At 52.2% G+C, this 12,716-nt stretch overlaps 1 protein-coding gene across 2 annotated transcripts in view; it reads right to left on the reverse strand.

Moving 5' to 3' along the window:
* Nucleotides 1–12,716, reverse strand: part of LOC121272973 (neurexin-2-like) — a 2,565,635-nt gene that overhangs the window by 1,786,313 nt on the left and 766,606 nt on the right. For both annotated transcript variants that reach the window (XM_041179880.1, XM_041179879.1), the window contains exons 6-7: nucleotides 5,301–5,462; nucleotides 2,715–3,153 (exon numbers count right to left, since the gene is read on the reverse strand). In XM_041179880.1, the coding sequence (XP_041035814.1) occupies nucleotides 2,715–3,153; nucleotides 5,301–5,462 (601 nt within the window). The remainder of the gene's footprint in view (nucleotides 1–2,714; nucleotides 3,154–5,300; nucleotides 5,463–12,716) is intronic.

Consider the following 12,716-nt stretch of genomic DNA (forward strand, 5'->3'; position numbering starts at 1 on the left):
ATGTCCACTTTTCCTTCTCTTTTACCCTTTATATATCTAAAAACCTCTTGCAATCTTCTTTTATATTACTGGCTAGTTTACCCTCATATTTAATCTTCTCCCTCCTTATTTCTTTTTTAGTTGTCCTCTGTTGGTCTTTGTAGGCTTCCCATTCCACTGCTCTTCGCCGCATTGTATGCTTTCTCTTTAGCTTTTATGCTGTCCCTGACTTCCATTGTCAGCCATGGTTGCCTCGTCCTCCCTTTAGTATGCTTCTTCTTCCTAGGGATGAATTTTTGCTGTGTCTCCCAAATTACTCCCAGAAACTCCTGCCATTGCTGTTCCACTGTCTTTCCTGCTAGGCTCATCTCCCAGTCAATTCTGGCCAGCTCCTCCCTCATGCCTCTGTAGTTGCCTTTATTCAACTGTAATACCGTTACATCTGATTCCAGCTTTTTCCTCTCAAATTGCAGGGTAAATTCTATCATATTATGGTCACTTCCTCCTAAGGGTTCCTTCACCTTAAGCTCCCTTATCAAATCTGCCTCTTTTACATCACTAAATCTAGAATTGCCTGTTCCCTGGTGGGCTCCACCACAAGCTACTCCAAAAGGCCATCTCGTAGACATTCCACAAATTCCTTTTCTTGGGATCCACTACCAACCTGATTTTCCCAGTCTACCTGCATATTGAAATCCCCCATGATCACTGTAACCTTGCCTTTCTCACACAGCTTTTCTATCTCCTGGTGCATCTTGTGTCCCACATCCTGACTACTGTTCGGAGGCCTGTACGTAACTCCCATTATGTTTTTTTTTCACCTTTGCGGTTCCTCAACTCTACCCACACAGATTCTACATCATTTGACCCTACATCATTTCTAGCTATCGATTTAATTTCGTTTCTTACTAACAAAGCAACCCCACCCCCTCTGCCAACCTGCCTATCTTTTCGATAGGATGTATATCCTTGGATATTTAGCTCGCAGTCCTGATCCCCTTTCAGCCATGTCTCCATTATGCCCACTACATCATACCTGCCAATTTCAATCTGCACCACAAGCTCATTTACCTTATTCCGTCTACTGCGTGCATTCAGATACAACACCTTCAGTCCTGTATTTCCCATCCCCTTTCTCATTGTCGTCCCTTTATCTGATGTGCTTGAAGTTATATTCCTAGCCCTTTCCAAACACTCTGTCCTATTTTGTGTTCTGGAGACTTTAATAGCCTCTCCTGGGCTCTCCTTTCTTTTCAGTTTTTTCATAATTTTCCATGAAGTTGAATCCACCCCCCCCCCACACACGCTAACCTGCTGCTTTGTTTCCCATTACTTATACTTCTTGGAGTTTTACCCTTCCCTTCCCCCCAACATTCCCCTAAGGCCCCCCCAAGCAGCCTACGCGTTCTTTTGCGAAGCCTTGTCCACAGGCCGGACGAGGCTTCGACCAGTGACTGAAAAAAAGACGACATTAAAAAATTTTAATGACTCGTTTTTTTTAACACGTGACAGGGTCAAGTGAGGGGAGGGGTTTTCCTTAGGATTGAAATGTTTATTTTCGATCTTAAAAAGCCTTCAGCTCCCTGAGGAGGCCCCCGTGCCTTCGGGGAGAGCTCTCAGACCGCTCACACCTCCCAACCCGCGCACGGGCCCCCCGCCCCTCCCCCCCCCACCCCCCCACCCCCCACTCCCCCCTGCGCCGACCTAGACCCCTGAACACCCCTTTCACACCCCCCCCCGTCAATGGGCCTAGCTGGCGTGAAATCGCAGGGCAGGGGCCGGATCGCTGGGCAAGGCCTCGCCCGCCTGAGGCGGGGAGAATCCAGCCCGTCGTTTCTTTTAAAAAGCGATTTTGTGTTAAAATTTTTCTCTTTTGATGTGTGTGCGCGCGCACGCGCAAGGGGTACCTGGTCCAGCTTCATCACTACCACGTAAACCAGGAAAATTACGTTTGAAGGTTTTAAAAAACATGCTCGGTGGTCTTCCCTGCGGTTAAAGGGATCAGCTTAACTTCGGGACCCTCCTCACTCAAAGACTGGAAAGGGGCAGAAATCTGGGGGCAAGCTGGCGTTGACACCCAGGGCCAGGCTCCAGCGCAAATTTCTTCTTGAAAACCGGCGCAAAAGATGACGCGCGCGGGCGCTAGGCCCGATTTGGAGCCTGAGTTCACGTGGGAGTTGCGCCAACCTGGGTGGGTGGGTGGGGGGGGCGGTGGGTAGCGAGCATCTTGCGTCACGATCCGTCTCCGGCGAAAACCCTGACCTCCCGCGCATTTGCTGCCGTCTCTCCAGCCTCCCCCGCCACTTGGGGCCTACCCTTCGGGGTTTCCTGCCCCTCCTTGACCTGCTGCGGCCAAAAAGGGCGAAGCGGTCCGCCCTTCTGCAATGGGCAGCCTGGCCGCTGAGTCCAAAGCTTTCAAAGCCCCTGAGGGATTGCCTCACGACGAGGGCAATTGGGCCAATTGGAGGAACATCACTGTCGGGTGTCCGATCCCCTGTCAGTGTGGGCCGCAAACTTGACTGCAAAGTTGGGGGTGGATCGGTGGGGGGGGGGGGTTCCCTCACCCGAAACCCAAACTCCGCCTCTCCTTAGGCCCCATATGGGCTGCTGGGAGCTACGGTAGCGCCAGTGCGAGAGATGAGGCCTAGTTTCCACAACTCCACCCCACCACCACCACCCCCTCACGCACACAAACACACACACACGCACACACAAAAAAAAACGAGCCATCATACCTGATCGTCCATCTCGCTGGAAATCGACGTGACACCACTCTCCGTCGTTCACCTTCTTGTTGGTGGCCCTGATCTTGATGGCGCCCGACCCCATGTCGAGCAGCAGGAAGAGGAAGCCATCGAGGAGCTCCATGGCAAAGTAGTCCACCTTGCGCACCCGCTCGACGCGGGTCTCCTTGTGGTGCTGGGGCTTGCCGTGGCTGAAGAGGAGCAGCCCGTTGGGCTCGGTGGTGCAGAAGTCGAAGGAGATGGAGCCCGTCTTTTTCGTGTTCCACTTGGGGAGGGAAATGTAGGCTTCGGGGGCCTCGAAGGTGACTGGGTCCAAGGCGGCCACGTTCTCGCACCTGAACACCAGGTCCCCGTGCACCTTCATTTTGGAGTCGCCCTCTTTCGCCAGGCGGGAGAGTTCCAGTTTAAAGTCGTTGTTCTTGTAGACGACCTGTTGGAAATGGAGAGAGCTTCGCCCATGAGATCTCCGGCAGCCCTGCTTTCCCTTTCCCTGTCCTATTCTCTCACCCCGCCCCCCCTCCACCCCAACCTGAAGCCGCTGACTTGTGCCTGAATTGAGAATGAATCACCGTTAGACCAGGGATGGGTCTTGGCGACTGTCGCCCTGGTTAAACCTCTTTGGGATCCTGTTCCACACTCATATTCACTTCCCATGGATGTGGGATGGCCATAGATGCCGGCTCAACTGATAACTTCAAACCTGAGATCTTTAGATTTTTGCTAGGCAAGGGTATCAAGCGGTATGAAGCCAAGGCAGGTGGATGGAGCTAAGATACCGGTCAGGCATCATCTCACGGACTAGAGGGATAGGTACGAGGGGCTGAAGGGGCCTCCTTCTGCTCCTGTAAGCATTGAAAATAGGTTGGCAGGCTGTTCCCACCATCGCCACTGTAGCAAAGACAACTTACATGGAATTCTCTACCGCGGCGAGCTGTGGAAGCTCAGACCAGAGAGGGGGGCATTTTCGGATATGCAGGGATAGGGGGACAGCGAGAGAAGGCGGAGTTGGGGTAGAGGGTCAGCCACAATCTCTTTGAACGGCCGAAGGGGGCTCGAGGGGCTGAGTGGCCTACTCCAGTTCCAATTTCTTTGGATCGTTCTCATGAACCCAATCCTCTTACCAGCCAATGTGCAACACCCACTCGCGTGCAGGAGTCACTGTCAAATGGGGTTCAACTCCAGTGGACGGAGGGCGTAGACACTGAGGCCAACGATGGCTCCTTAGTTGCTAGCCCCCAGTTGACTCTGCAGGAATGGGCAGCTGAACATAGGGGCTTTATGGCTTGGAGCCATACTAGGGTTTAACATTGCCTGGGAGAGCAGCGAGGGAACTCTGCCTATCGATGTTACATCCATTAATATCTTTCAGGATTCAAATTCATACTGGGTAGGCCTTTAGGAATTAGCAGACGGGTGACTGAAATATCAGCAACAAGATGAATTTGGTGATCTCTAGCAGTTCTTAAATTAAGGTCTCGGAGCTCACCGGCGTTTGTAAGGACTAGCATCAGTGTGTGGAAACCTAGTAAGCAAGCGCTTATTCAGATCTGGGGCTAAAGATTACCCCTTGTTTAACCTTATTGCCAATACCCAGCCAAACTGCTCGAGTACAGTTAAACAGTTATTCTTCCATAACCCTCAAACACTGAGAGAGGGACTCAGCTTCGCAACAGAGTGATGGAGGCACATCAATGGGAAGTGAATATGAGCGTGGAACAGGATCCCAAAGAGGTTTAACCAGGGCGACAGTCGCCAAGACCCATCCCTGGTCTAACGTTGATTCATTCTCAATTCATCGTCACCCTAGCCACGTTTCTTTGGGTCCCTGGAGGTGAAGATGGGCTCCTGGGAGCTGTCATCTTTTCCCTGAAGATTTAGGGGAGGTGGTGGTAGTGTCGTGGTGTTACCACTAGACTGGTAATCCAGAGGCCTAGGCTAATTCTCTGTGGTTCCCAGATTCAAATCCCACCACAGCAGATGATGGAATTTCAATTCAGTTAAAAAGTCTGATGATGATGATAATGAAACCATTGTTGGTTGCTGTTAAAAATCCATCTGTCCCCTTTTAAGGGAAGGAAATCTGCTGTCCTTACCCAGTCTGGGCCTACATATGACTCCCAGGCCCCATGGCAATGCGGGTTGACTCTCCAAAGCCCTCTGAACAAGGGGGCAATTAGGGATGGGCAATAAACACTGGCCCAGCCAGCGACACCCACGCGCCCGTGAGCCAATGGGAAAACAAGCAGCGCTGTTTGCAAGGCGTGAATCAGATTGTAGGCTGCTGTGGCTTCTCGCTGAATGGCTCCCTACAACCATGATGGACATCAGTGGACGGTCACCCTAGCCCAAGAGACGAGGGTAATAATGAGGACCCTTACTCGTGTTGCCTCCTCACATGGCCTGAGGTGCTGAGCTTAATGGTAGAGCCCAGCGTCTATTCAAACCATTAACGAAAGCACGAAGCTCAATGAGTTGGTGCCCCTTTTGCGGATTGGCCCCTCCCCTCCCTTGGCTGAATCTCCACCTACAGGCAAGAGATCAAGCTGCCCCCCCGAATTGACCCCTGCAAATACTTACGTCCTTCAGGCATCCCATGAAGTTGTTGCTGACAGGCGAGCCGGGGAGGTCGGCTGTGCTGGGGCTGCCACCGATGTAGAAGAAATCATCGGAGCCCAGCATAGTGTAGTCCTCCTGCGTGTAACCCGTGGTAGTCAGAATCCCATCCACTGAGATGGTCACCTGCCCAGAAGCGGTGGGGGGGGCGGGGGGGCGTTAGGGGTGGGGGGATCAGGTGGGGTGGGGGGGAGGTGTGGGAGGTGTGGAAGGGAGCAAAAAAAGAGATGGGATAAAGTCCGTTACCAATTGCCCTCAGCGATATCGAAAGGACACCTGATGGGCCTCCATTTTCATGTCTGCTTTCACCCTTGTTTGCTCTCTTTTTGCACTCTAAGCAGCCCAGCAGAGGAGATGGAAGGACAGGAATCCAATGGTTTGAAGGTTGGATCTTATCACTAATGGGCGAGGGTTGACTGGATTTAATCAGTAACCAGTTCTTAGGGTCTAAACCGTCAAGCACCTGTGAGCTGCCCTAGGTCTTCGTGCCCATTCGATGCCCAGAAGGTCTTGTTACCACCCTCGTGCAATGCCCTTTCTGGCCCTCTAATCCTATAATCCCTGCAATTCCCCCCCCCCCCCGGACATAGAGCTGGCGATGTTGTCTACGCTACTCACTCCGCTATAGACCACGGGCACCACAATGGACGCTCGGCGCCAATCTACGCCTCGCATGACTCGTGGAGGGTGGCGCGACTGGCGCTGCCACCCTACCTGGTTCCCGGAGTCACTGAAACGCACGTGTTAATGCCGGCCACTCTGTCGGTGAGCAAGAGCCGTTCATTTACAGGCCTGTTCTCCTACCACTGTGCAGTGAAGAGCAAGGACATTGTCGAAACATCCAGGTTCGGTGCTGATTGTCATGCCGGGGTGCGTATCCCTTTTCGTAACCGCCCCGCGATCTCCCATAGCCTCGGTCACAAGAGTGAAAACTAGACCCCCCCCTCCCCCCTCGCCCCCGTGTTCCACCTGTCTCACTGTGTCCCTCGACACACTCCACCCATCAGTGGTGAGGTTACGCTGCCTACAAGTCTCCCTCTGGCTCCCCTCCCTCCTGCGTCTCCTGCCATCTGTCGGCTTGTTTCTATGTTGGGCTTTCACAGAGCGCTGACCCTTGTTCTGCTATTAACACATACTGCCGCTATCAGCACCTTCTTTAGTCTTTAACACTACCATTAACACTCCCTTTGTCTTGTGATCCATGACATCTTTGTCAATCACTCCTGAGCTCCCACCTCTCCCTGACCTTCTACTTTGCTCCAACTGCTCCACCCCCTCTTAAACAGTATAAAATCCATCACATTTCTACTTCTCTTTAGCTCCGAAGAAGAGTCAGACGGACTTGAAACGGACTCTGCTTCTCTCGCCAGGCCTGCTTTTTATTTCCGACTTCCATCATGGCTCCTCCACTCATGGGCTCAGTGGACATCGTCTAATGATGTCACGATTCCAGTGAGCGGCCTCACCCACCCAAGTGGGTGGGGAGGGGGGCTTCATGAGCTTTTCACAGGGGCCGCTTGCAAGACAGAGTCAAAGACAAACAAAACAAAAATCACTCCCGATGTCAGCACTTTTTAAGAAGGTCAAGGAAGCTGGAAGAAACCTGTCGTGAGTTAGAGGGTAGGGGGGTGGGGTAGTAGAGTGGTTGAGGTTGAGGGGGGGGGGAGGGTGGGGTTGGAGGAATGGGATGGGAAGAGAGTGTTGGACTGATGCTGCACCGAGGGTAGTTCAGAGGGGCAGTAAGGCTGAGGGTCAGGTTAAGAGCGGCTGGGGCCAGGGAGGGGAAGGATGCTGGAGTGGGGGAAGAGGGGGAGTAGGCAAAGGGGGAAGAAGCTGGTCTGGAGGGGGAAAGGTAGGAGCTGAGAGCAGCCATGACAGGTAAGATTTGGCAGCACTGAGGTCAACAACACTTGGTGAGGGCTTCATTCTTGATGGGCTTGCCAATTCCAGCACTGGCCTTGGAGTTTCCATGTATTGAAGGTCAATCTCCAGGACACTGGCATGTGCAGCTCTGGAGAAGAATCATCGGGACATTTAAATAATTGTTATTTTCAAAAAAAACGTGAACATTTCTCTTTACCAGGTTTAAAAATATTGAAAATGGTGGGGGGGGTGGGGTGATGCTGAAAGGCCTGTTTGGCTGACAGTCAAGCATCATCCAATTGGGTCATGAGCCTTTTTGCTTTCCGATTGGCGTAGGAAGGCCCTACGTCATGAGGCTGGGTGTGCTGGCTGACTAGTGGCTGGAGCGTGTGGGCAGGTCATGTGAAGAAATCTCCAGGAATACGTTTAATCACAGTTGGCGACACTGGATCCTTGACGGTAGCTGTTGGCGGTGCCCCAGATCCAGGAACTCATTAGTAGAGGCCTGAGGAATTGGAGGACACAGAGGTCAGAGGCACTAGGTCATGTAGGGGCGCCTGGGCCTTGGGAGAAACAGGATGGTCAGGCAGAAGCGTGAGGCGATGCCGTTTGGGTGGACAGGATATGGAAAGGCAATATTGACTTAATTCCGCAGTTCTAAAGAGTGTACAGGGATAGAGGGACTTGAGGATTCATGCACATAGCTGTTTGAAGGTGGCAAATCATATTGAGAGAGTAGTTAGCGAAGTACATGGGACCTTGGGCTTCATAAATAGAGGTATTGAGTACAAAAAAAACAGCAAGGAGGTTATGCTAAACCTTTATAAAGCTCTGGTTAGGCCACAAGTTGAGTATTGTGTCCACTTCTGGTCACCACACTTCAAGAAGAAGGTAAGGGTCCTCGAGAGGGTCGCGGAGGAGATTGACCAGAACGGTCCCAGGGGTGAGGGGATTTTAGCGACAGGGGTTAGTGGGGTTGGAGAAGCTGGGGTTGTTCTCCTTGGGGCAAAGGAGATTGAGGGGGGGTGGGATTTGATAGAGGTGGACAAGATGATGACAGGTTTGGATAAGGTGGACAAAGGAAAGCTGTTTCCATTGGCTGATGGTACATGGACTAGGGAGATACAGACTTAAGGTTTTGAGCAAGGCCGGGGATGCGAGGAAGAGTGCTAATGACCTAGAACTTCACTGCCTATGGGAGTGGTGTAAGCGGAGGTGATGAATGATTTCAAAAGGAAATTGGGTGGGCACTCAAGGGAAATAAACTTACAGGGATACGGGGATAGAGTGGGGGGAATGGGTCTGACTGGTTTGGTATGGAGAGAGCCGGTATGGACTCAAAGGGCCAAATGGCCTCCTTCTGTGCTGTAATGACTCTATTTTCATGTATGGCGATGGGGGCCAACTGCACTAGGGGGAGACGACAAGCGGTGCACAGAGATGTTAAACATGGGACCAGGAGCACTGGGCAGGACTTGGAGAATGAGGGGGTCGGGAGGGTCAAGGACATCGCAAGACTGGAATCAATCTACAAACACAGGCCGAGGCCTGAGTGTTGAACCGTATCCAGGTCCAGAAACGAGAATGGCCAGACCCTGGCAATGGCCGACCACCATGGCAGGAGCTGGTGCCAGGAGTTACAGGCAGAGAAGCAGCCTTGCCGGACTCCAGGAAGGCTAAGCAGATCGGATGAGACTATGAAGCTAGAGGAGAGTGAGCTCCATTAAAACATGGCCACCAGGTCTCTTGAGGGGGACTTGCAGTCGGCACTTAATTGATGCAAAACCTTTAGATCTGGTGAAAAATAATTTGATTTATTTTATACTTATGTCCAGCTCTATCCATAGCTTCTTGGATGAGTTCCAAGTGAAACAAATTTTGACAAGATTTACCAGAATGAACACAGGACTTAGGAGCAGGCGTGGGCTATTTGGCCCCTCCACTGATACCCGGCCTACATTACAAGGAGTGACGACACAAACGAGGGTCATGTTCCCTGGAATTTAGAAGGTTAAGGGGGGGAATTGATCAAAGTTTTCCAGATATGAAGGGGAGCAGATAGGGCGGATAGAGAGAAACTATTCCCGTTGGTTGGGGGGGTCTCGGACTAGGGGGGCAGAGTCTAAAAATGAGAGGCAGACCTTTCAGGAGTGAGATTAGGAAACATTTCCACGCATAAAGTGTGGGAGAAGTTTGGAAACTCTCTCCCGCAAATGGGGATCGATGCTGGATCGATTGTTAATTTGAGATCTGAGACTGATAGAATTAGGTTAACCAAAGGGGGTTAAGGGATATGGGGCAACGGCGGGTATATGGAGATGCATCACAGATCAAACATGATCTTTTTAAATGGCAGGACAGGCTTGAGGTAGGTGAACAGCCTCCTGCTGTTCTTGCCCCATCTAAGGAGAGATGGTGGTATAGTGGTAGTGTCACTGGACTAGTTAATCCAGAGCTGATGCTTTGGGGGCAAGGGTTCAAATCCCACCATGGCAGCTAGTGGAATTTAAATTCAATTAATAAAATCTGGACTATTAAAGTTAGTCTCAAAAATGGTGACTGTAAAAACCCATCTGGTTCACTTTAGGGAAGGAACACCCCTTTAGGGAAGGAAATCTGCTGTCCTTAGCTGGTCACAGGGCCTACATGTGACTCCAAACCCACAGCAATGTGGCTGGCTCTTATCTGCCCCCTGAAACAAGGGCAATTATGGATGGGCAACCAATGCTAACGATGCCCACATTCCTGTGAAGGGAGAAAACCTCTTGTACGTATTGCTAAGGGGATTGCTTACTGTTAAAGGATCTGAAAGAAGCCCTTGCCTTCTCTTCCTTTATGTAACAGTAGCTTCCCAATTTTCTTTTTAGGAAACCCTACACTTCAAAATTTCACAGTTGAGGAACGTGGAGAGAGAGAGAAGAGGGACGTGGGGAAAGTGTGAACTTGTCCACTTTGGCAGGAAGAATGGAAAAACAGCAAATGATTCAAACGGAGAGAGAGATTACAGAACTCTGAGGTGCAGCGGGATCTGGCTGTCCTGGCACGTGAATCACAAAAAGGCTGCGATCCAGTTGCAGCAAGCGATGAGGAAGGTGAACGGAAGGTTGTCGTTTATTGCAAGGGGAGTGGAATATAAAAGTCAGGATGTCTTGCTACGGTTGCGCAGGGCCTTGGTGAGACCACATCTGGAGCACTGTGTACAGTTTCGGTCTCCTTATTTAAGAAAGGATATAATTGCATTAGAATCAGTTCAGTGAAGGCTCACTCAGCTGGTTCCTGGGATGAGGGGATTATCTTATGGGGAAAGGTTGGGCAGGCTGGGCCTTTTTCCTTTGGAGTTTAGAAGAATGAGAGGTGACCTTATCTTATCTTATGAGGGGAACTTGACAGGGTGGATGCTGAGAGGACGTTTCCCCTTGTGGGAGAGAACAGAACTAGGGGCCACAGTTTAAGAATAAGGGGTTTAAGACAGAGAGGAGGAGGAATTCTTTCTGTCAGAGGGTCATGAGGCTGTGGAACTCTCTCCCCTAGAGAGTGGTGGAGGCTGGGTCACTGAATATTGTTAAGGCAGGGGTAGATGGGTTCTTGACTAACAGGGGTCAAAGGCTATCGGGGGTAGGTGGGAATGTGGAGTTGAGGCCACAATCAGATCAGCCGTGACCTTATTGAATGGCGGAGCAGGCTCGAGGGGCCTACTCCGGCTCTTAATTTGTATGTTGAGGGTAGGGGTGGGATGGCCACCTCTGTGGGCTGGTGGGCCAAACAAGACCAGACCAGCCCAGGTTAGCCAGGGTAAATTAAGAGAAAAGGTCTATAACCAAAGGGCCCAGATTGAAGGCAACTAACAGGAGGAGAAACCTTTTTGCACAACAAGTGGCTAGGATTTGGAAGGCATTGCCTGATAGGGTAGTAGCGAGAGATTCAACGGTAGCCTTCAAAAGGAAATTGTCTGAATGAATTAAGGAGGCAAAAGACTGCAGGGCTATGGGGAAAGAGCAGGATGAGTGGGAATAATTGGGTTGTCCTTCGAAAGGACTGGGACAGACTCAGTGGGCTGAATGGCCTCCTTCGTGCTGCACTGTTCTACCATTCTCCGCTAAGCAGAAGAGTTGGGGGGGTGGGGGTGGGGGTGGGGGTGGGGGTGGGAGGGGAGAAGCGCCACAATGGATGCTCAGGCAAGCCATGGGCCAAGTGATTAGCCTGAGGGGAAAGGAATATGGTTTCGCGGGGTTGGCGGGATGGGACTGGGCACGAGAAGGAGGCTGGGGGCCCCATGAAACCACATTGGAAGGGGAACGGTGAAAAGGCACACACACAGGAGCGCTGCGGGCAAAGGGAAGGCAGTAAGACTGGCAGCAAGCCCAAGCGAGTAGGCCCATTCCTATCTGGTGACGTGATACAACCGGGAGGCGTCCCGGGCAAGTATATAACGCAGGCAAGTTTAATGAGAGTGGCAGAAATAGGATTATGGAAGCATGTTACAGGAATTACCAGCGAAACCCCCTCTGGCCTTGCTCCTGGTAGGCTGTTGTTTTTGGCAGCGGCCGAGCTACACCACATCCTGGGGATTGCATCGAGGCGGAGGTGTGCCCCATAGCAGTGGGAGTTCTCGTGGTTGCTTGACAGGGAGGAGGAGGCCCTCAGGCCTTGCCACACTGGGTAATGTGACAGAAAACAGCCTCGGCTACAGAGACCCAAAATCACCAGAAATCGGCAAAAGAATCCCTTTTTGGGGGGGGGGGGGGGGGGGGGGGGGGTGGTGGGAGGGAGCGGTGGGGGTAGGGTGGGGGGTGATGCCAACTGGGCAAGGTGGTACCCAGGCTAAAACAAGCGAAAGGCATGGCCACAGGGCAGGGGTTAAAAGTGGACGTGGCCCTGAGAAAAAGAGGCACTCGTGGGCTTTCAACATAAATTAAGGCCCAGGCTCCCGACTCAGGGAGTAGGCCCCGCTGAGTAAACGCTTCCTGGGGTCATTGGCCGGGTTTCAGCTGGCCGGCGCTCCGGAAGAAGGGCTGGACTTTCTGACCCCTAACTCTGCCCCCCCACCCCTGGGTGGGCACCGTCACGGGCGGGAAGGGAAGCTTTGGAGAGAGCCGTCACCCAAAGCCTGTGGCCCTCCAAGCTTCCCCCCCCCACCCCATCCCGCCCGCGATCGTGCCCTCCGGGCGTCGGGGCCGGAGAATCCCACCCGGACTGCTCGGACCCGCTCTTGGAGCGGTCAGCCGATCGGGTGGAGGTGTGAGGCAGAAACCGGAGAAAAAAAGGGACGATGGCGTTGTCCATTTGGTCACTGTTGTGGGGCACTGGTCAATATTTTTACTGGCCAACCCCTTCCTCCCCCCACCTCTCCACCACCTTCGGACATCTGTGGCCATTCCCCACTTGACAACTGTGTCTACGCTTCATAAGCACCTCATTGGCTGCAACCCGCTTCGAGATGTCCTGAGGGCTATGACAGGCGCTCTATAAATGCAAGCCTTTCTTCCCTCCGTGCCGCCCGCTCACGTTGAGCGGGAA

Source organism: Carcharodon carcharias, chromosome 37 (assembly GCF_017639515.1).
Source record: "Carcharodon carcharias isolate sCarCar2 chromosome 37, sCarCar2.pri, whole genome shotgun sequence".
Lineage (NCBI taxonomy): Eukaryota > Metazoa > Chordata > Chondrichthyes > Lamniformes > Lamnidae > Carcharodon > Carcharodon carcharias.